Here is a 22,876-nt window from a genome sequence, read left to right as displayed (position 1 = left end):
GACAAGCCAATTACAGATTTCCTAAGACTCAAAAAGCACTGACCTTAAAAGCAAAGAGTGGCAAATCCAATTATTGTTGATCCTTGAACAATACGGGTTTGAACGGTGTGGGTCCACTTACATGTGTTTTTTTCAACCAAATTCAGGTTGAAAATACCATATTCACAGGATACAAATTTCTGTATATGGAGAGCTGACACAGACATGTGAGTTCCACAGGGCCCACCATGGGATTTGAGTATGTGTGGACTTGGGTATACAAGAGAGTCCCAGAACCAATCCCCCAAGTATACTGAAGGATGACTGTCCATTCACGTCAAAACTTCTGGCCAGGCACAGTGACTCATGCCCGTAATCCCAGCGTTTTGGGAGGCTGAGGTGGGAGGATTGAATCAGGCCAGGAGTTCAAGTTCAGCATGGGCAACACAGCAAAATCTCATCTCTACAAAAAGTAAAAAATAAAAAAAAGGCTGGGTGTGGTGGTGCATGCCTGCAGTCCCAGCTGCTCTGGAGGCTGAAGTGGGAGGTGGCAGATCTCTTGAGCCCAGGAGTTCAAGGTTACGGTGAGCTACAATCATGCCACTGGACTCCAGCTCTAGCCTGGGCGACAGTGTGAAACCCTGTCTCAAAATAAATAACATGCAAAGTTCTATTTCTGAACACACCCATTTGACAAAATGAAAAAGTGAGTTACAGACTAGGAGATGGTATGAGTATATGTGGGAGTGTGTGTGTGTGTGTGTGTATATATATATATATATATATTTTTTTTTTTTAGACAGCATCTTGCTCCATCACACAGGGTGGAGTGCAGTGGTGTGATCATGGCTCATAGTGGCCTTAACCTCCTGGGCTCAAGTGATTCTCCTGCCCCAGCCTCCTTAGTAGCTGGGACTATAGGCATGCACCACCACACATGGCTAATTTTTAAAACTTTTTTTGTAGAGATGGGGTCTCGCTATGTTGCCCAGGCTGGTCTTGACCTCTTGACCTCAAGTGATCCTCCTACCTCATCCTCCCCAGGTGCTGTGATTATAGCCAGCCTGGGAGTTGATATTTACAACTTTAGTATACAGATGTGTAAAGAACTGTAAATCCTAAGAAAAAGGCCAACAACCCAGCAGGAAAGTGAGCAAAAGACATGATCAGGCAATTTACATAACAGAAAGAAATTCATTTAATTAATGAACCAATGAAAATTAAAAACAGTGGGATATGACTTTATACTCATAGACTATCTCAGCCCATGCAGGCTGCTGTAACAGAAGGCTTGAAAATGACAGAAATGTGTTTCTCACAGTTCTGGAGGCTGGGAAGTACAAGGTGAAGATCCTGCAGGTGGATGTCTGGGGAGGGCCTGCGTTATAGACAGCTGTCTGTTTTCTGTAACCTCACGTGGCCAGAGGAGCAAAGGAGCTCTCCCAGGCCTCTTTCTTTTTCTTTTTTTTGAGACGGAGTCTCGCTCTGTTGCCCAGGCTGGAGTGTGGTGGTGTGATCTCAGCTCACTGCAACCTCTGCCTCCTGAGTTCAAGTGATTCTCCTGCCTCAGCCTCCCAAGTAGCTGGGACTACAGGCATGTGCCACCACGCCCAGCTAATTTTTGTATTTTTAGTAGAGACGGGGTTTCACCATGTTGACCAGGCTGTTCTTGAACTCCTGACCTCAGGTGATACGCCTGACTTGGCCTCCCAAAGTGCTGGGATTACAGGCATGAGCCACTGTGCCTGGCTGCATAAGGGCACTGATCTCATTCATGAAAGGCACTGATCTCATTCATGAAGGCTCTGCCTTTGTAACCTAATCACCCCCAAAGGCCCCACCTATCGGGTTAGTATTTTAACATATGCGTTTTCCGGGGACATAAACATTTAGACCATAGCACAGACTAACAGAAATTTTATTATTTTATTATTTTAGTTTTTGGGGAGATAGTGTTTTGCTATATCGTCCAGGCTGGTCTCCAACTCCTGGTCTCAAGCGGATCCTCCTGCCTTAGCCTCCCGAGTGGCTGGGACTACAGGCACATGCCACCATACCCAAATAATTGTTTATTTTTGTAGAGATGAGAGTTTTGCTGTATTGCCCAGACTGGTCTTGAACTCCTGGGCTCATGGGATTCTCCTGCCTCAGGCTCCCAAAGTGCTGGGATGACAGGCATGAACCACCACACCTGGCTTCCACTTTATTTCTTAAAAGAAAATCTGAGGCAAACATAGCAAAATGTGATGATTCCTTAATTCTGGTGCTAGGTTTGCATTATTACTCAGTACTTTTCCATGTGCTAAAATATTTCATTAAAAATACATGAGTATCTTGAGAATGTCATAATTTTGGTCATGTAGGATGTTCTAAAAATAGCCATTTATACTTTAGCCAAGACTTGGAGTTTAACAAGATTTTCTGAACATAATTTATACATTAGCCAATAAACGGGTCATCTTGGAATTGGTGGGTTATATTTGAGATTTCCTGGTGGAGTAAGTCTGTGGGAGAAGAAAATTGCATGTCATGAATCCTTTTTTATTTGGAGGATACTCTTTAGAAATTGCCAGATGCAGGTCGGGTGTGACAGCTCACGCCTGTAATCCCAGCACTTTGGGAGGCCCAGGTGGGCAGATCACCTGCTGGTCAGGAGTTCAAGACCAGCCTGGCCAACATGGCAAAACCCTGTCTTTACTAAAAATACAAAAATTAGCGGGTGTGGTGATGGGCGCCTGTAGTCCCAGCTACTCCTGAGGCTAAGCTGCGCTCCAGCCTGGGCGACAGAGTGAGACTCTGTCTAAAAAAAAAAAAAGAAAATGCTAGGTGCATCAGATGCAGACTTTCGTGTGTTACATAAACTGGAAAATGGCCATTCACTGCTTTTCCCTCCTTTATTGCAGGAGATTTGCTCTGACCCATCTGAAGTCCATATGGCTCTGTATGATGAAGACCTCCTGAAAAATCCTTTCTATCTGGCTCTGCAAAAGTGGCGCCCCGACTTATGCAGCAAAGTGGCCCAAATCCATGGCATTGTAAGTGCACTGAGCCTCAGGATTGTCCTGAGGCATGAATGGTTCCAGACACGTGGTAGACTAAAGCTCAGTTTGGAGGGAGTTCGTTATAAACCCAGCTTAGCAAGCTCCCAGCAGTGTGCTTGGTCTGTGAGTGAGCAGCGGGGGGCCCCCGTGAGCCGCTCCTTCCAGGAAGCCTCCTGGGACTGCAGTCCAGGCTGTAATACTTTCTCTGAACTCCTGGCCCCTGCCTGTGGCTAACTGTGCCCTTTCGTGGAGCACCCCCAGTGACACTTGGTCTCACGCTGCAGTGCTCTCTTGTTTCTCTCTTGCCTATGGAGGCTTCTCCAGGGCTAAAATGAGTTGTGCTCCCTGGGGCCTCATGAGTCCTGGTCTGTCTGGGAGGTGGGTGCTCACCCTCATAGAATAAGGGACCGAGTAAACGAATTCATACACTGCTTTGAAAGGCTTTTCCAAAGGGAAATACCATGATGAAAGAACTTTTCTGGTAGAGGCCAAAACGTCAGAAGCCTTCAGGGGCAGCCAGGTAACAGGAATGAAAAGCAGGCAGGAGACGCTGTCGCCTGTCACGGTGGGGGCATCTGCCTGGACGGAGGGCGGGCTCCACGTTGTGGGTCTTTCCAGTTCTCAGGTCAGTGAACTTGGCGGGCATCCTACTTGGACAGCACTGGGGGACACAGTATCCTGGGTGCATTTGTGTCGTCTGTGACCTCTGCTTGAGGAGTCTTCCTTCTTTTTGTCTGTTGTCCCCTACTCTCTCAAATGGATGTCCACTTCTCTTATCCCGTGGGGCAACTTCACTTAGGTATGTGAGGTGCCTGAGGGTTTGAACTGAAGGAGAAGTCAGGTTAGCTGAGTGTGGCTTCAGGTTCTCAGCGGCCTCTCAGGGACGCCAGAATTGACTTTCATTTATTTTTATTTTTATTTATTAATTTTTTTGAGACAGAGTCTTGCTCTGTCACCCAGGCTGGAGTGTGGTGGCATGATCTCAGCTCACAGCAACCTCTGCCTCCCAGGTTCAAGCGATTCTCCTGCCTTGGCCTCCCAAGTAGCTGGGATTGCAGGTGTGTGCAACCACACCCAGCTAATTTTTGTGTTTTTACTAGAGATGGAGTTTCACCCATGTTGGCCAGGCTGGTCTCAAACTCCCGACCTCAGGTGATCCGCCCACGTTGGCCTCCCAAAGTGCTGGGATTACAGGCATGAGCCACCGTGCCTGGCCTGGACTTGACTTTCATTTTGCGCAGGCCAAGCTCTGCCATCAGAAACCGGGTTTCCTTTTTTTTTTTTGAGACAGAATCTCACTCTGTTGCTCAGGCTGGAGTGCAGTGGTGCGATCTTGACTCTTTGCAACCTCTGCCTCCCGGGTTCAAGCGATTTGCCTCAGCCTCCTGAGTAGCTGGGATTACAGGCACAAGCCACCATGCCCGGCTAATTTTTTTTCTTTTTTTGAGATGGAGCCTTGCTGTGTCACCCAGGCTAGAGTGCAGTGGCGCGATCTCGGCTCACTGCAACCTCTGCCTCCCAGGTTCAAGCGATTTTCCTGCCTCAGTCTCCCGAGTAGCTGGGACTACAGGCGTGTGCCACCACATCCAACTAATTTTTGTATTTTTAGTGGAGATGGGGTTTCACCATGTTGGCCAGGATGGTCTTGATCTCTTGACCTCGTGATCCACCCGCCTCGGCCCCCCAACGTGCGGGATTACAGGTGTGAGCTACCACACCCGGCCTAATTTTTGTATTTTTAGTAGGGACGGGGTTTCACCATGTTGTCCTGGCTGGTCTTGAACTCCTGGCCTCAAGTGATCCGCCTGCCTCCGTCTCCCAAAGAGAAGCTAGGTTTCTTGACATCTTTTCCAGTTTTTATGATTAGTTTTGTGATGCATATTTCTTCACCACAATCTTCTTACTTTAGATTTGAGAAGCCAAAAAGTTCATTATTTTAAAAATTAGAGAATATAGCTCTTTCCAAATAAAAATCTCATAAAATTCACCAAAGACATTCATTGTCATCTCTTCATTTCACCGCAATTATTAAAAGCTGCTGTACACTAGACACTTTGCTTGATGGTGAGGATTCACCAAGAAACAGAAACACACATCACTATCTTTTTTTTTTTTTTTTTTTGAGATAGGGTCTTGCTCTGTCCCCCAGGCTGCCTAGAGTACAGTGACATGAACATGGCTCACTGCAGCCTCAAACCTCTAGACTCAAGCAGTCCTTCTGCCTCAGCCTCCTGAGTAGCTGGGACTACAAGCATGTGCCACCACGCCTGGCTGGTTTTTATTTTTTGTAGAGATGGGGTCTCACTATGTTACCCAGGTTGTTCTTGAGCTCCTGGCCTCAAGTGATCCTCCTGCTTCAGCCTCCCAAAGTGCTGGGATTACAGGTGCGAGCTGCCACGCCCGGCCCTAGATCACCATCTTTACCCTCATGGAGCTTAAATTCTAGTGCGAGAGATAGTCATTCACTGAGCAAGTGCATACTAATTACGGTGGTGGTGAGTGTCGCAGAGGAAAAGTACGGGACGCAAGGCAGGCATGGATCAAGGAGGGCCTGGCCGTACTGCGGGAATATTTCCTCCCTTCCTGTCTTCGTTGTATGATATTTTAAACTACTGTCTATACAAGTGCATATTTTCATATATATCTTTATCCAGCTTTTTAGAAGTGTCACACTGTTGGCGTAGTTATTTCTGTGGAAGCTCTTTGGGGAAGCTCTATCTTGCCCAGCATGGTGTTACTGAGCCCGGTGGCTGCCACTTCGGGCTTTTCTCTTTCTTTCTTTTTTTGTTTTTTTGTTTTTTTTTTTTTTTTTGAGACAGAGTCTCACTGTGTTGCCCAGGCTGGAGTATAGTGGCTCTATCTGGGCTTGCTGCAACCTTTGCCTCCCGGGTTTAAGCGATTCTCCTGCCTCAGCCTACCAAGTAGCTGGGATTACAGGCACCCACCACCATGCCTGACTGATGTTTGTATTTTTAGTAGAGATGGGGTTTCACCATGTTGACCAGGCTTGTCTTGAACTCGTGACCTCAAGTGATCCACCTGCCTCGGCCTCCCAAAGTGCTGGAATTGCAGGCGTGAGCCACTGCGTCCGGCCTAACTTTTGTAATTTTTGTGGAGACAGGGTTCTCAATTTCTTGCCCAGGCTGGCCTTGAACTCCTGACCTCAGGCAGTCTTCCTGCCTTGGCCTCCCAAAGTGCTGGGTTTACAGGTATGAGCCACCATGCCTGGCCAACTAAGTGCTTTTCAGCTGCAAGTCATGGGATCCCACTCAAGCCCACTTTAGCAAAACAGGGATTTTGAATGAACTTTTCTGCCTTATCGCCTTCCTTTCGGGGACACCGGAGAATGGAGATTCTTCTTAGGCTGTGCCATCTGGGGTTCCCCCACAGAACCCCAGACCCTCAGTCCAGCTCCTCCTGAGATCCAGGCCATCCACAAGGAACTGCTGGGGTCCACATGGGGCAGCAGTGAGCCTCTGGTCTTCCTCAGCCTTGTTTGGTGGACTTGAATCAGTGAGGTTGCCAGGCATGTGGGCGCAGGCCTGTAGTCCCAGCTACTCAGGAGGCTGAGGCAGGAGGATCGCTGGCCCAGGAGCTCTGGGATGTCGTGAGCTATGCTGATTGCATCTCCACACTAAGTTTGGCATCAATATGGTGACCTCCCAGGAGTGGGGGACCACCATGTTGCCCAAGGAGGGGTGAACACTGCCATGTTGGAAATGGAGCAGGTCAAAACTCCCATGCTTTGCCGGGCGCAGTGGCTCATGCCTGTCATCCCAGCACTTTGGGAGGCCAAGGCAGGCGGATCATTTGAGGTCAGGAGTTCAAGACCAGCCTGGCCAACATGGTGAAACCCCATATCTACTAAAAATACACAAATTAGCCAGATGTGGTGGTGTGCACCTGTAATCCCAGCTGCTTGGATGGCTGAGGCATGAGAACCTATTGAATCCTGGAGGCGGAGGTTGCAGTGAGCCGAGATTGCACCACTGCACTCCAGCCCAGGCGACAGAGCAAGACTCTATCTCAAAAAAACAAACAAACAAACAAAAAACAAAAAAAACCTCCCGTGCTGATCAGTAGTGGGATTGCACCTCTAAGTAGCCACTGCACTCCAGCCTGGGCAACATAGTGAGACCCCATCTCTAAAAAAAAAGAAAAAGAGAAAAGAATCAGGGAGGCCAGCTTCTCAGCAGAAATCAGCAGAGTGCAGGAGCTGCCGTCACTGTCACACCGGTCAGGTTTGCTGGCCCATGCCGGCCCCCTCTTGTCCGTGTGATGAGGGACATGGACCCACACCTGTCCAGTCCGCAGTTGTGCTCTACCTATGTTTATGGATTGAAAGAAAAAGTCGAATATCTTGATGGTCTCCAGGAAAATGCCATCCTTTCTGTCACCTCTAAGGGATCCCCGTGGCCTCAGCAGTTGAATACCAAATGTCTTTCCATGAAGTTTGGACATTGTACCAACTTTATTTCATTTTTAATATTTTGGTAAAGATGGGGTCTCACTGTGTTGCCCAGGCTGGTCGTAACCTTGTACCAAGTTTGACTGCCCTTGAGTCTGCCCTGGAGATCAGAGTCCTTTATCAGGCTCCAAAAAATGTGAAATCACTTAAAAACATGTCTCGGCCAGGCATGGTGGCTCACGCCTGTAATCCCAGCACTTTGGGAGGCCGAGGCAGGCAGATCACTAGGTCAGGAGTTCAAGACCAGTCTGGCTAACATAGTGAAACCCCGTCTCTACTAAAAATACAAAAAATTAGCCGGGCGTGGTGGCGGGCGCCTATAATCCCAGCTACTGGGGAGGCTGAGGCAGGAGAATCGCGTGAACCCGGGAGGCGGAAGTTGCAGTGAGCTGAGATCACGCCACTGCACTCCAGCCTGGGCAACAGAACGAGACTCCATCTCAAAAAAACAAACAAAACAAACAAACAAAAAAAGTGTCTCCCTCAGAGTGAACTGCACCACGCTTCTCCCTGCGTCCAAGCTGCTGGGCCGCCTCATCTCTGTGTGGCCCTGCAGCAGTGTGTGTGGGGCAGCTGAGGGTGCAGCTTGACTGCTCCTTCCCTCCCCCGCCACCCCTGTCCCTGCCCCCGCCCCACCACGCCTCAAGGCGCCTTCCTTCCCAGGTGTTCCTTTTGTGGGGATGCCCCCACATCCAGGCAGGTGTCTCCTTCCTGCCCTCCTCTGCTATCTGATTGGACAGTGGAAGCGCTTTCTACTGTGCTCACCCAGATTTCAAATTTCAATCTCAGAGGCCCGTGACACCCCCACTGCTTCTAAAAGTCACCGCTGTGCTTACAACTATCCGGCTAATTACACACCTGCGGTGTCCTCAGAGCAGGCTGGGCAGGTCTGCGTCCCTGGGGCTTTAGTGCAGGGTTGAAAGTCCTCCAGGTTTCCCAGGTGCACCAGGAGACTGGCCCCTTTGCCTACAAGAAAAACAAAAATTTTAAAGGAGATTGAACTTGGTCCTTTTTTTGAGGTGTCTGATTTAATGGGGTAAATAGGCTCCGGGGGCCTAGTCTGGGAGCCTAGCGGCATGTCTTGTAAGCCCCAGGAACTGACTTTCATCCAAGCTAAGGTCGCTGAGACCCCTGCTCCAGTTCTCAGGATTTATTTAGTATAGATGCTTCCAACAAGCCGTGGCCATCCACTCCACGCCAGGCACCGTGCCAGGTTTCAGGGTTACACGATCAGTGGGGAACTTGGCACGCCTTCAGGGAATTCCAGAAACAGGCCATTTGCAGGCCAGAGGAATGAGTGTCAGGACAGAAGGCAGTATGGGCAGTTGTGGAGTGCTTAATCCAGCCTGGGGAGGAGGCAGGAGGGCGCCCTGGAGTATGTGCCACTCAGGCAGATTCTTGCCTTTTATTTGACTTTTCTTCTTTCTTTCTTTTGAAATGGGGTCTTGCTCTGTCACCCACGCTGGAGTATAGTGGCGTGATCTTGGCTCACTGCAACCTCCGCCTCCTCGGCTCAAGTGATCCTCCTGTCTTAGCCTCCTAGGTAGCTGGGACTACAGGCATGCACCACCACACCTGGCTAATTTTTGTATTTTTTGTAGAGACGGGGTTTTGCCCTGTCTTCCAGGCTGGTCTCGAACTCCTGGACTCAAGTGATCCACCCGCCTCAGCCTCCCAAAGTGCTGTGATTACAGGTGTGAGCCACCGCGCCTGTCTCCGTTTGTTTTTCCCCATAAAATGCAGCTCCAGCTCCTGCAGGACATCCCCCCTACCCCCCCGCCACCAACGCTACCCCCAGAATGGAGTTTTACTCTTGTAGCCCAGGCTGGAATGCAGCGGTGCGATCTCGGCTCACTGCAACCTCCGCCTCCTGGATTCAAGCAATTCTCCTCCCTCAGCCTCCTGAGTAATTAGGATTACAAGCAGCCGCCACCACGCCTGGCTAATTTTTGTATTTTTAGTAGTAGAGATGGGGTTTTGCCATGTTGGCCAGGCTGGTCTCAAACTCCTGACCTCAGGTGATCCACCTACCTCAGCCTCCCAAAGTGTTGGGATTACAGGCGTGAGCCACCACACCTGGCCTTTCTTTAATTACTGTTATTTTAAAAATTCTTTCTAAAGGGGCTAGAATAAACCATTTTTTGGGTAAGCCTTGAAATTTCCAGGTCCCCACCTTCTGGTCTACACAGTAACTCTGAACTTTGTCTATGCTGATAACTGAAAAGTCTTTGCCGGCAGTAAAAACTCCACAGCTACTCCAGAAGTAGTCTGAAGCCCCCTAAGGGATAGCCCGGAGGCTATCCTACCCCTAAGGGGCAGCCCGGAGCTGCCTACCCCCCATCCCAGGTGACTCCTCCCCGGTCTCAGCAAGATTGCTGTGGGGATGGGTGGAGCCTGAGAGCCCAGCGTTGGCTTCTGCTTGCTATGAAATGCTCTGGGCAGCAGGGGCCTCGCTCTTTCTTGGCATAGGAGGAACTAGAGCTCCTTTTTGTGTCTGCCAGAAAACTGGTTGGGGAAAGGGTTGGTCCTGAGGGCCCCCAATTTACCCAGCAAACATGCGCTGGCACCTGCCTTGTGTCCAGCAGTGTGCTTGACAGTGGGGATACAGTGAATGGGGCCAGGCATGCGTTATGCAAGTCGGGGAGGTGGAGAAGGTGACGCAAACAAGCGGGCAGCATGTGGGCACAGTGGGGCAGAGTTCTCTGAGGCCCCTTAGAACTTCCTGCTTCCGAGGCCAGGCGTGGTGGCTCACCCCTGTAATCCCAGCACTTTGGGAGGCTGAGGCGGGCGGATCACAAGGTCAGGAGATCGAGACCATCCTGGCGAACACGGTGAAACCCCGTCTCTACTAAAAATACAAAAAATTAGCTGGGCGTGGTAGCGGGCGCCTGTAGTCCCAGCTACTCGAGAGGCTGAGGCAGGAGAATGGCGTGAACCCGGGGGGCGGAGCTTGCAGTAAGCTGAGATCGCACCACTGCAATCCAGCCTGGGTGACAGAGTGAGACTCCATCTCAAAAAAAAAAAAAAAAAGTTCCTGCTTCCCAGAGGCCAGATGAAGGCCCTCCAGCCACGGCCCTTCCTTGAATGGGATGGTGTGAGTCCTTCATGCTGCAGCTGGAGGGAGGCCATCTCTGACTTCAAGCATTAAACACCTGAGGACTGGCTCTTTAGATCCCATTGCCTGTGGCCCACTTTGGCCTCTAGGATCTTCTTTGTCTGCCAACTGCAATGGTGAGGCCACTTGGGAGCCCTGAGGTCGTTTCTTCTAGCCTAATATCTAAGGGCCTCCCTTTATTTTAATTTTTTATTACATTTCAGATTATTATGTTTAATTTCAAACATATAAAGGTAGAAAGAATAATACAATGGACCAAGCACAGTGGCTCATCACTGTCATCCCAGCACTTTGGGAGGCCAAGGTGGAAGGATCACTTGAGACCAGGGATTCAAGACCAGCTTGGACAACATAGTGAGATCTCATCTCTACTTAAAAAAAAAAAAAAATGCTGGTCATGGTGGTGTGCACCTGTTGTCCCAATTACTTACGAGGCTGAGGCAGGAGGATGGCTTGAGCCCAGAGGTTGAGGGTGCAGTGAGCTATGATTGCGCCACTGCACTCCAGCCTGGGTGACAGAGTGAGACCCTGACTCTAAAAAAAAAAAAAAAAAAAAAAAGGCAATAATAATAATAGCATGGCTGACCACGGTCTAATATGTAAAGATATTATGTTCAGGAAACTGTGAGGTAAATCACTCTGTAATCTAACTGTATACCATATAAGAATGCACTCTTGGCCGGGCACAGTGGCTCATGGCTGTAATCCCAGCACTTTCGAAGACTGAGGCAGGCAGATCGCTGGAATCCAGGAGTTCGCGACCAGCCTGGGCAACATGGTAAAACCCTGTCTCTACTAAAGAAACAAAAAATGAAAACAAAAACAGAACAGAAAAATTAGCTGAGCGTGGTGGTGCACGCCTATATTCCCAGCTACTTGGGAGGCTGAGGTGGGAGGATCACCTGGGCCTGGGAGGCAGAGGTTGCAGTGAGCTGAGATCGTGCCACTGCACTCCAGCCTGGGTGAGAGAGCAAGACCCTGTCTCCAAAAAAAAAAAAAAAAAGCGTAACGAAAAGAGTAGAAGGAAACCATCATCCATGTGAAGTCTTCTTATTATTTATTTATTTATTTTTTTTAAAGACAGAGTCTTGCTCTGCAGCCCAGGCTGGAGTAGTGCAATGGTGTGATCTCAACTCACTGCAACCTCCACCTCCTGGGCTGAAGCACAGCCTCCTGAGTAGCTGGGATTACAGGCACATGCCACCACGCCTGGCTAATTTTTGTATTTTTAGTAGAGCCAGGGTTTTGCCATGTTGGCCAGGCTGGTCTCGAACTCCTGACCTCAAGTGATCCGCCTGCCTTGGCCTCTCAAAGTGCTACGATTACAGGTGTGAGCCACCGCCTGGCCATGTTTCTTTTTTGAATGGTAGGAGAATGTGTGATTTTTTTTAGCTTCCCCTTTTTTTTTTTTGAGAGTCTCACTCTGTCGCCCAGGCTGGAGTGCAGTGGCGCGATCTCGGCTCACTGCAAGCTCCGCCTCCCGGGTTCACGCTATTCTCCTGCCTCAGCCTCTCTGTGTAGCTGGGACTACAGGCGCCCGCCACCACGCCCGGCTAATTTTTTTTGTATTGTTAGTAGAGACGGGGTTTCACCGTGGTCTCGATCTCCTGACCTCGTGATCCGCCCGCCTCGGCCTCCGAAAGTGCTGGGATTACAAGCGTGAGCCACCGTGCCCGGCCTTAGCTTCCCTTTTCTGTACTTTCCAAGTGCTCCTCTCTCCATCTGGACTTGTCCCTGAGCCCCTGGGTCCTTGTAACTGCACTGTTAAGAATAGAGAGGGAGCCTGGGGCCACTAGCTTTGGGCAGGGGGACTCAGTGAGTGTGGGAAGGAGCTGTCAGCCTCCACTGAAGGTGGAGAAGGATTTGTACTGTTCACCTCCTCCCTCTGCCTGTGGTGGGGTGAGGCTGATTCCATCACAACAGCAACAACAACAACAGCAGCAGCAGATCAACTCAGCTGGCAGCCACTGTGGCCGTGTTGGCAAGGGACCTCGGGCGTTCTCTCTGCCAGCAGGTCCCGCTGTGTGTCCAGCTGGAGCACCTTTGGGCACACCCTGTTCTGCTGAAGTGGTAAATGGCATGTCTGTCTAATGTTCCGCCGAATTGTTTTTTCCAGGTCTTAGTACCCTGCAAAGGAAGCCTGTCGAGCAGCATCCAGTCTACTTGTCAGTTTGAGTCCTACATTTTGATACCTGTGGAAGAGCATTTTCAGACCTTAAATGGAAAGGTATTAATTTCTTGGTGGATCAGCCAGGGTCACCTACTTGGTGTTTGGGGCCAGAGGGGAGGGAAGAGAGTCCCGTTCTCAGCCTTTCACAGCTACTGGCAATGGTGGCATTTGACACACACTGCAGCCCCATGGGGGCCTGGAGGGACCCTGCCTTTGTGGTGGAGGAAAGGGAGGTGGTGACAGTAAGCAGGACCCCAGCTGCTGCCTTGGAGGCCGGGAGGCACCAAGCATCTCTCCCTGAGCCCGTGATGGGGTTTCTGCCATGTGTCGCTGGAACACCTCCTTCTTGCTGATGTCCGAGCCAGAGGAAGTTGTTTTATCCCAGTGCCATGAAAAGCTTGTCAGTTTCTTGGCCCCGAATAGGACATCAGGGATGAATATTTTAGTTTTTAAAAGCTTTTTGTTTCAGCTGGGCATGGTGGCTCATGCCTATAATCCTAGCACTTTGGGAGGCCGAAGCAGGAGAATCACTTGAGACCAGGAGTTTGAGACCAGCCTGGACAACATAGCGAGACCCCATCTCTGCCAAAAATAAAAATAAAAAATTTAGCCAGGCGTGATGGTGTGTGCTTATAGTCCCAGCTACTTGGGAGGCAGAGGTGGGAGAATCACTTAAGCCGAGGAGTTTGAGCTTGCAGTAAGCCATGATTGTGCCGCCGCACTGTAGCCTGGGCAGCAGAGCGAGACCCTGTCTCAAAAACAAAACAAAACAAAAAACAAAAAACTACCCAAAACGCAATCTTTTTGTTTTGAAATAATTTCAAATGTTTTAGTAAAGTTGAAAAAACTCTTAAACATGCGTCTCCCTAAACTGTTAACGTTCTTGCCACACTGGTTTTATTGCTGTCTCTCGATACATATTATTATTATTATTTTGAATCTTTTTTTTTGTTTGTTTTTTGAGGCAGAATCTTCCTCTGTCACCAGGCTGGAGTGCAGTGGTGCGATCTTGGCTCACTGCAACCTCCACCTCCTGGGTTCAAGCGATTCTCCTGCCTCAGTCTCCCGAGTAGCTGGGACTACAGGCGCGTGCCACCATGCCTAGCTAATTGTTTTTGTTGTTGTTGTTTGAGGCAGAGTCTCGCTCCAGCCCAGGCTGGAGTGCAGTGGCACTATCACGGCTCACCGCCAGCTCCGCCTCCCGGGTTCACGCCATTCTCCTGCCTCAGCCTCCCGAGTAGCTGGGACTACAGGCACCCACCACTGCGCCTGGCTAATTTTTTGTATTTTTAGTAGAGACGAGGTTTTAACCGTGTTAGCCAGTATAGTCTCGATCTCCTGACCTTGTGATCCACCCGCCTTGGCCTCTCAAAGTGCCGGGATTATAGGCGTGAGCCATGGCGCCCGGCCTAATTTTTGTATTTTTAATAGAGACGGGGTTTCACCATGTTGGCTAGGATGGTCTTGATATCTTGACCTTATGCTCTGCCTGTCTCGGCCTCCCAAAGTGCTGGGATTATAGGCGTGCGCCACCGTGCCCGGCCTGAATCTTTTGAAAGTAAGTTTCAGGCACTGTGCCCTTTAGCCCAAGACAGTTCAGTGTGTATTTCCCAAGAACAGGCATTCTGTTATGTAACCACAACGCAGTGATCACACTCAGATAATTTAGCATTGATGGAATGTTCTCCAACATATTGTCCTCATACAGTCTGTGCTGATTATACCAATTATATCTTTCATAGCAAAAAAAAAAATTTTTCTTCCTCTTAGCTCTAGAATCACACAGTGCATTTTTTTTTTTTTTGAGGCGGAGTCTCACTCTGTCACCCAGTCTGGAGTGCAGTAGCTCGATCTCAGCTCACTGCAACCTGCGCCTCCTGGGTTCAAGTGATTCTCCTGCCTCAGCCTCCTGAGTAGCTGGGACTGCAAGCACCCGCCACCATGCCGGGCTAATTTTTTTGTATTTTTAGTAGAGACGGGGTTTCACCATATTAGCCAGGCTGGTCTCAAACTCCTGACCTCAAATGATCCATCCACCTTGGTCTCCCAAAGTGCTTGGATTACAGGCATGAGCCACTGCACCCGGCCTGGATCCTTTCTAAACGTTGCAACAGAAAAAACATTGAGCTTTTTCTTTAGTAGAAGAAATCCTGTGTTCTTTGTAAAAAGAAAAAGTAAGAAAGCTCTCCTTATCTAAGAGATGGAAGTAATCTGGTGCTGCCAGTGTGGCCAGGGCTGAATCCCACCTGCTACTCCCTGCACAGCTCACTGTGGTCATGGCCGGGTGTTGGGGGCAGACCAGCTGCACAAAGCCCGACTCCTGTCCTCTTTGTAAGTCTGGGTGTCCAAAAGAGAATAAATCATCTAAGCTGACCGACAGCTGGGGTGAGCAGATCTCTAGCAGGAAAACAGCAGTGTGTCTTGTGAGCCACGGGGCAGAGCAGATGCACTGACAACCCAGTGCTTCCTTTCCCTGTCACAGCGCCACAAGCCTCAGCTGCCGCATCTGAACACAGCCCCTGCCCCAGTGAGGACAGTGTGGCTGGGCTTCCCTGACTATGGGGATGCCGGGAAAAACAGGGCCATTCCTGAATGGGAATAAAATCTCCCTCTCTCAGAACCTACCTGCTTCCGCTTTAAAAGCAAAACAAAACAAAACAACACATACCCCGTGGTTAACATCAACAGTGAAAAAAGCTGACATCATGTGCCTTCCAACAGGATACACAGAGAGAGATAAAGCACCCCTTTCAGGGCATTACTATCAGAAACATGTAACTGTAAAACTGTAATCTAATTGTCAGGAAACATCAGACAAACCCTCCCAAACACATGGAGGGAGAGTCTGCAGTACACAACAAAAATGTCAACGTCGTGAGAGGCAAAGAAAGACCGAGGCACCGTTCCAAATGAAGGAAACTAAAAAGATGAACAAATGCACCGTGTGGGCCAGGTGTGGTGGCTCATGCCTGTAATCCCAGCACTCCGGGAGGCCAAGGCGGGCGGATCACCTGAGGCCGGGAGTTTGAGACCAGCCTGGCCAACATGGCAAAACCGTGTCTCTACTAAAAATACAAAAATTAGCTGGGCGTGATGGTGGGTGCCTGTAGTGCCAGGTACTCGAGGCTGAGTCAGGAGAATTGCTTGACCCTGGGAGGCAGAGGTTGCAGTGAGCCGAGGTTGCACCACTGCACTCCAGCCTGGGTGATGGAGTGAGACTCTGTCTCAAAAGAAAATAGAAATGATTCAGGTATCTTGGAGCCACAGCTACTAGGCCAACAAAGAGGAAACATTTTAGTATCAAAATGAGCAAAACAGGAGAGTATTTGTGCCCCAGCAAACTCACACTGGGGTGAAGGCCGTAGGGTCTGGTTAAGTGCTGCATCGGGGGCCAGGCTGAGAGTGGGACGTGGTTGCCCCGGCTGCTGGTGCAGTGATGACTTTCTTGTTTCCAGGATGTCTTTATACAAGGGAACAGGATTAAATTAGGAGCTGGTTTTGCCTGTCTTCTCTCAGTGCCCATTCTCTTTGAAGAAACTTTCTACAATGAAAAAGAAGAGAGTTTCAGCATCCTGTGTATAGCCCATCCTTTGGAAAAGAGAGAGAGTTCAGGTATTCTGGGAGAAAAAACCCTTTTCTCCTGTTTTAGAGAAATGTGTTTGTTGAACTTGTTCCTGACTTAGCTGTCGAAAGGTTAAACAAGGCTGGGTATGGTGGCTTGCGCCCGTAATCCCTGCACTTTGGGACGCCAAGGCGCAAGGATCACTTGAGGCCAGGAGTTCAAAACTAGTCTGGACAACATAGTGAGACCCTGTCTCTATAAAAAAATAAAAAACATCAAGCTGGGCGTGGTGGCTCACCCCTGTAATCCGAGCACGTTGGGAGGCTGAGGCAGGCAGATTACTTGAGGCCAGGAGTTCAAGATCAGCCTGGCCAACATGGTGAAAGCCCATCTCTACTAAAAATATAAAAATTAGCTAGGTGTGGTGGTGTGCACCTGTAACCTCAGCTACTCGGGAGGCTGAGGCAGGAGAATTGCTTGAACCCAGAAGGCGGAGTTTGCAGTAAGCTGAGATCACGATGATGTACTCTATCCTGGGTGACAGAGTGAGAGTCTGTCTCAAAGATAAAAAGTTGGCAGGGCGCGGTGGCTCATGCCTGTAATCCTAGCACTTTGGGAGGCCGAGGTGGGTGGATTACCTGAGGTCAAGAGTTCAAGACCAGCCTGACCAACATGGGGAAACCCCGTCTCTACCAAAAATACAAAAAAAAGTAGCCAGGTGCAGTGGTGTGTGCCTGTAATCCCAGCTACTCAGGAGGCTGAGGCAGGAGAATCACTTGAACCCGGGAGGCAGAGGTTGCGGTGAGCCGAGATCGCACCACTGCATTCCAGCCTGGGCTACAGAGTGAGAGTTTGCCTCAAAAAAAAGATAAAAAGTAAAAAAAATAAAAAATTAGCCGGGCATGGTGGCGCATGCCTGTAGTCTCAGTTACTCAAGAGGCTGAGGTGGGAGGGTCACTCGAGCCTAGGAATTCAAGGCTGCACTGAGCCAGGATCACACCACTGCACTCTAGCGTGGGCTGTAGAGCAAGACCCTATCTCCAAAAACAATAAAATAAATTATTATTTAATTATTTTTGGGATGGAGTCTTGCTCTCTTGCCAAGCTGGAGTGCAGTGGCGCAATCTCGGCTCACTGCAGCCTCCAGCTCCCAGGTTCAAGTGATTCTCCTGTCTCAGCCTCCTGAGTAGCTGGGATTACAGGTGCCCGCCACCACACCCAGCTAATTTTTGTATTTTTAGTAGAGACGGGGTTTCACCATGTTGGCCAGGATGGTCTTGATCTCTTGACCTCAAGATCCGCCCGCCTCAGCCTCCCAAAGTGCTGGGATTACAGGCAGGAGCCACTGCGCCCGGCCAATAAATTATTTTTTTAAAAAGGTTAAACATCCTGGAAAATATTCAAGAGCCACATGGAGACCTATATAATTGTTTCCAGTGGTTCCTGCTAGAACTTAAAGTCACTGGGCTAAGGAGGTGTCGATCGGAGATGCTGTTGCACAGGTCGGGCATTGCACAATTCCAGGAGGCAGCATTCACATAGACCTCAGCCTACCTGTGATCAACCTAGGATGTGACTGTTGCCCCCATGAGTTGTGCAAAGCAGTAACCCCAGCTTTGTCTCTGGGTGTCGGCTTCCGGGCTGTCCCTTATAGCGCCCAGCCCCAGCATTGTGCCTCTTTGAGATTTCGTTATTTTTAATAAATAATAATTCTTCATTTGCCCCAGAAAATTGAGATAACAGTGTGCTACATGCACACTGATGCTCTTATTGTCAGGAATTGGGGTCTTGCCCATGGTCCCAGATAGTGTGGTTTTGTCCCAGGAAGAGGCCATGAGAGGACCAGGCTCTCTGGACTCCAGGGTGTCCTGTAACTGGGCTGTTCTTGTGCAGTGCCTTGAAATAAGGTCATTTGCCCTCCTCCCCAGAGGGCCTAGACCCTGTAGGATAGGACAGAGTCAGGAACCAGCAGAGGCTTCAGCCGGCCTGACCTGTTTCTTTTTCAGAAGAGCCTTTGGCACCCTCAGATCCCTTTTCCCTGAAAACCATTGAAGATGTGAGAGAGTTCTTGGGAAGACACTCTGAGCGATTTGACAGGAACATCGCCTCTTTCCACCGAACATTCCGAGAATGCGAGAGAAAGAGCCTCCGTCACCACATAGTCAGTAGCCGTGCTGTCCTCTGCCTGGCGTGCCCTGTCTTGGTTCAGTGCAGGGCGCCGGGAGCCCTCAGTTCCCTCTGGAACTGCCTGGTGCTGCCTCACTGTTTGAAGTCTTTTAAAAATGTTTCTTTCTAACTATAAAAGTAGTTTAACCGGGCATGGTGGTACAAGCCTGTCTTCCCAGCGCTTTGGGAAGCTGAGATGGGAGGATCTCTTGAGGCTGGGAGCTCAAGACCAGCCTGGGCAACATAAAAAGACCCCATTGCTACAGAAAATACAAAAATTAGCCAGGCGTGGTGGCGTGCTCCCAGCTACTTGGGAGGCCGAGGTGGGAGGATGACTTTAGCCCAGGAGTTTGAGACTGCAGCATGCTATAGTCATGCTACTGCACGGTACTCTGGGCAACAAAGTGATACCCTGTCTCTAAAAAAAAAAAAAAAAAAAAAAAAAACCAAGTGGTACAGTCAGGGGGAAGTATAAAAATGAGTATTATTATCCTCTGTGTTAACCCCCAAGGGGAAGTTTCTCCTGCTTTTAATGCGTATACACCTAAGAAAAAAGCTGAGAAAAATCATGTAATTGACTTGATAAAGCTTGCGTTAACACTTGAAGCTCTGGGCGTGTTACCCGCTCCAGCTCCCCTGTCATGGCCTCGCTGGTAAGGGTGGCCTGTCCCTCTGCTCTATGTGGTTTAGGATTCAGCGAATGCTCTCTACACCAAATGCCTCCAGCAGCTTCTGAGGGACTCTCACCTGGTAAGCAGCAGGACTTCTGAGAGGGAGAATTGCGGTGCACCCCCATGCAAATCCAAGCCCTTTCACTGTGCTTTTCTTGCCTTCTAGAAAATGCTCGCCAAGCAGGAGGCCCAGATGAGCCTGATGAAGCAGGCAGTGGAGGTGAGGGTGGGGTGGAGTGGCTGGGAGGCACACCCTGTTGCCTGCTCACACCCTGAATGGCGTCTGTTGATTCCACAGATATACGTCCATCATGAAATTTATGACCTGATCTTTAAATACGTGGGGACCATGGAGGCAAGCGAGGTAGGTTCTCAGTTATTATCACCCAAGATGGAAGCCTTCTTCTGTGCTTTTTGAGAAATTTGAAGGTTCGTTAAAATCTGTTGTTAGGATGCTGCCTTTAACAAAATCACAAGAAGCCTTCAAGATCTTCAGCAGAAAGATATTGGTGTGAAATCGGAGTTCAGGTAAGAGTTTGCACCTCAGCGGCTTGGTGTCCTCGGAGGCGGGTGCTGTCTTTTCCCGGAAGCAGGCCCTCTCGGTGGTAGAGGTGACATGCTGGTTTGACGTGGTTAGTTCTGAGGAGCTGTGCAGTTACTTGCAACCAAAGATAAAGGGCTGCCCTTTACAGGTGACTGTGGCCGTCCCCCTCCCGCACTGTGCACCAGCATGCCGGCTGGATGGGAGCCGCTGGGCACGGGGTTTTGTGCAGCTGGTTCCCAAGTGGGCATGTAATTTGCCCACGTGGGTTCTGCGTGCAGGGGACATCCCACTTGCCCACCCAAGGGAACCTTGCCATAGAGGTACCTACTTAGGAGTTAATTTAAGTTTCATTTCTTTAATTTTAATTTTTATTCTTTTTGAGAAAAAGTCTCACTCTGTCGCCCAGGCTGGAGTGCAGTGGTGTGATCTTGGCTCACTGCAACCTCTGCCTCCCGAGTTCAAGTGATTCTCCTGCCTCAGCCTCCCGAGTAGCTGGGATTACAGGTGCACACTACCATGCCCTGCTAATTTTTGTATTTTTAGTAGAGACGGGGTTTCACCATGTTGGCCAGGCTGGTCTTGAACTCCTGACCTCAAGTGATCTGCCCACCTTGGTTTACAAGTGCTGAGATTACAGGCATGAGCCGCTGCGCCCAGCCTAATTTAAGTTTCATTAGGACACAAAAATGTTTCACCTCCCACAACCCTCTTTGGGTGGTTTCCCTCTAGGAATAGGATTTTTTTTTTTTTTTTCAACTTTCTTGTACAGCTCTATCACCTGGCAGCCTGAATGGGATTGAAGGCTCTTCTGTTTTGCTGCTGACTTGGAGTCAGATGACTTCTCAGAATCTGTTTTTGTGTTTCATTCCTTCTGGTTTGTTGTGAGAAGTGTAGACCCTGAGATGTGTTCTTAGATCCAGGCCGGAGGGTTCTCTTACTGTGCTCTGAAGTTGTCACTTTCCAAATTATTTTACAGCTTTAACATACCTCGTGCCAAAAGAGAACTGGCTCAACTGAACAAATGTACCTCTCCACAGCAGAAGCTTGTCTGCTTGCGAAAAGTGGTGCAGCTCATTACGCAGTCTCCAAGCCAGAGAGGTCTGTGCTTGGGAAGGGGCCTGGTCAAGGGGTAGATGCTACATCCAGATGAAAAAGCGAAGAGTGATGCTATCTTAAGGGATTTTTATGGGGCTGGGTGCGGTGGCTCACCTCTGTAACCCCAGTACTTTGGGAGGCCAAGGTGGGAGGATCACTTGAGGCCAGGAATTGGAGGTTGTGGTGAGCTGTGATCACACCAGTGCACTACAGCCTGGGTGACAGAGCGAGACCCCTTCTCAAAAAAAAAATAAATAAATAAAAAAGAAAGAAAACAAGTCAAGAAAAAGTCAGTAAGAAAGAGATATACCTATGTGTGTAGATAAGGGATGATCCTGAGTGTATTGAATGAAATAAACAGGAATGCATATGGTAGACTTCCAGCCAATAGCATCAAAGAATGGGGGATAGCCGTTTGGCCATGATGTGATGGTGAGCTCATGTCCTGGACAGATGTGCAGCAAGCAACAGCAGGAGCCTCTTGGAAAAGAGACTGGCTGGCAGGGATGGGAGGAACATTCACAGTTTGCTCTTTTGTATTGTTTGAATTTTTAAACGTGAATGAATTACTTAAGATTTCAAAATGGAAAAAAAGTGAAACTCCGCATAGGCAGTGGACTCCGTGTCTATCAAATGGCAGTGACCTTAAGAAGGACCTTAGTGACTTTAGGAAGAAGGAGACTTTTGGTGATGGCTCTGGGCTCATCTTCATTTTGTATCACTGCAGCCACCTCCCTGGGCTCTTTCAGTGTCCAAGGGGGTGGCAAGGCATGGTCTGCTTAGAGTTAACATATATATATTTTTTTTCTTAAGAGACAGGGTTGGCTGGGCGTGGTGGCTCACGTTTGTAATCCCAGCACTTTGGGAGGCTGAGGCAGGCAGATCACGAGGTCGGGAGATCGAGACCATCCTGGCTAGCACGGTGAAACCCTGTCTCTGCTAAACATATAAAAAAAAATTAGCCGGGCATGGTGGCGGGCGCCTGTAGTCCCAGCTGCTCGGGAGGTTGAGGCAGGAGAATGGTGTGAACCCGGGAGGCGGAGCTTGCAGTGAGCCGAGATCGTGCCACTGCACTCCAGCCTGGGCGACAGAGCGAGACTCTGTTTCAAAACAACAACTACAACAAAAAAGAGACAGAGTTTCACTCTGTCACCCAGGCTGGGTGCATTTGTAGATCACTACATCCTTGAACTCCTGGGCTGAAGTTATCCTCTTGCCTCAGCCTCCCAAGTACCTGGGATTACAGGCATGCACCACCACCCTTGGCTAATTTTCATATTTTTTTTGTAGAGGTAGGGTCTTGCTGTATTGCCCAGGCTGGACTCAGACTCCTGGCCTCAAGCAATTCTCCTGTCTCAGCCTCCCAAAGCACTGGGATTCCAGGCACATGCCGCCATATCTGGCCTGAGTTATTAATACCTTGTTTTGGTCATGTTCTGAAAATGCTGGGTATTCTTTCCCCCCTGGACCTGATACCTGATCAGGACGCTGTAAAGGAGCTTGTGCAATGACATTTCTCCCTCAATGTATGATCCCCCTGATACGTGGTTTCACAAGGTGTGCGGTGGTAGGGAGTTGATATGCTTGTCAGTCTGTTTGAATCTCATGATGGCATTGAATGTGTGTTTCCCCTTTGCAGTGAACCTGGAGACCATGTGTGCTGATGATCTGCTATCAGTCCTGTTATACTTGCTTGTGAAAACGGAGATCCCTAATTGGTAACATTTTCTGTTAAGGTGCTCTTTTAAAAATGGCAGTGCTTGGCCAGGCGTGGTGGCTCACGCCTGTAATCCCAGCACTTTGGGAGTCCGAGGCAGGTGGATCACGAGGTCAGGAGATCGAGACCATCCTGGCTAACACGGTGAAACCCCGTCTCTACTAAAAAATACAAAAAAATTAGCCGGGTGTGGTGGCGGGTGCCTGTAGTCCCAGCTATTCAGGAGGCTGAGGCAGGAGAATGGCGTGAACCCAGGAGGCAGAGCTTGCAGTGAGCCGAGATTGCGCCACTGCACTCCAGCCTGGGCAACAGAACGAGACTCTGTCACAAAAAAAAAAAAAAAAAAAA

At 49.4% G+C, this 22,876-nt stretch overlaps 1 protein-coding gene across 3 annotated transcripts in view; it reads left to right on the top strand.

The window, feature by feature from the left end:
• Positions 1-22,876, top strand: part of ANKRD27 (ankyrin repeat domain 27) — an 80,991-nt gene that overhangs the window by 13,189 nt on the left and 44,926 nt on the right. For 2 of the 3 annotated variants that reach the window (XM_032170365.2, XM_032170366.2), the window contains exons 2-11: positions 2,883-3,014; positions 12,720-12,830; positions 16,229-16,385; positions 18,342-18,496; positions 19,192-19,251; positions 19,339-19,392; positions 19,471-19,536; positions 19,624-19,700; positions 20,693-20,814; positions 22,451-22,529. In XM_032170365.2, coding sequence (XP_032026256.1) covers positions 2,913-3,014; positions 12,720-12,830; positions 16,229-16,385; positions 18,342-18,496; positions 19,192-19,251; positions 19,339-19,392; positions 19,471-19,536; positions 19,624-19,700; positions 20,693-20,814; positions 22,451-22,529 — 983 coding nt within the window. In that variant the 5' untranslated portion in view covers positions 2,883-2,912. Of the gene's footprint in view, positions 1-2,882; positions 3,015-12,719; positions 12,831-16,228; positions 16,386-18,341; positions 18,497-19,191; positions 19,252-19,338; positions 19,393-19,470; positions 19,537-19,623; positions 19,701-20,692; positions 20,815-22,450; positions 22,530-22,876 lie in introns of those variants that run through there. The other variant, XM_032170369.2, reaches the window with a different exon arrangement.

The sequence above is a fragment of the Hylobates moloch genome, unplaced genomic scaffold (assembly GCF_009828535.3).
Source record: "Hylobates moloch isolate HMO894 unplaced genomic scaffold, HMol_V3 SCAFFOLD_12, whole genome shotgun sequence".
Lineage (NCBI taxonomy): Eukaryota > Metazoa > Chordata > Mammalia > Primates > Hylobatidae > Hylobates > Hylobates moloch.
The sequence above is the reverse complement of the archived record's forward strand: the minus strand, read 5'-3'. Positions and strand labels throughout refer to the sequence as shown.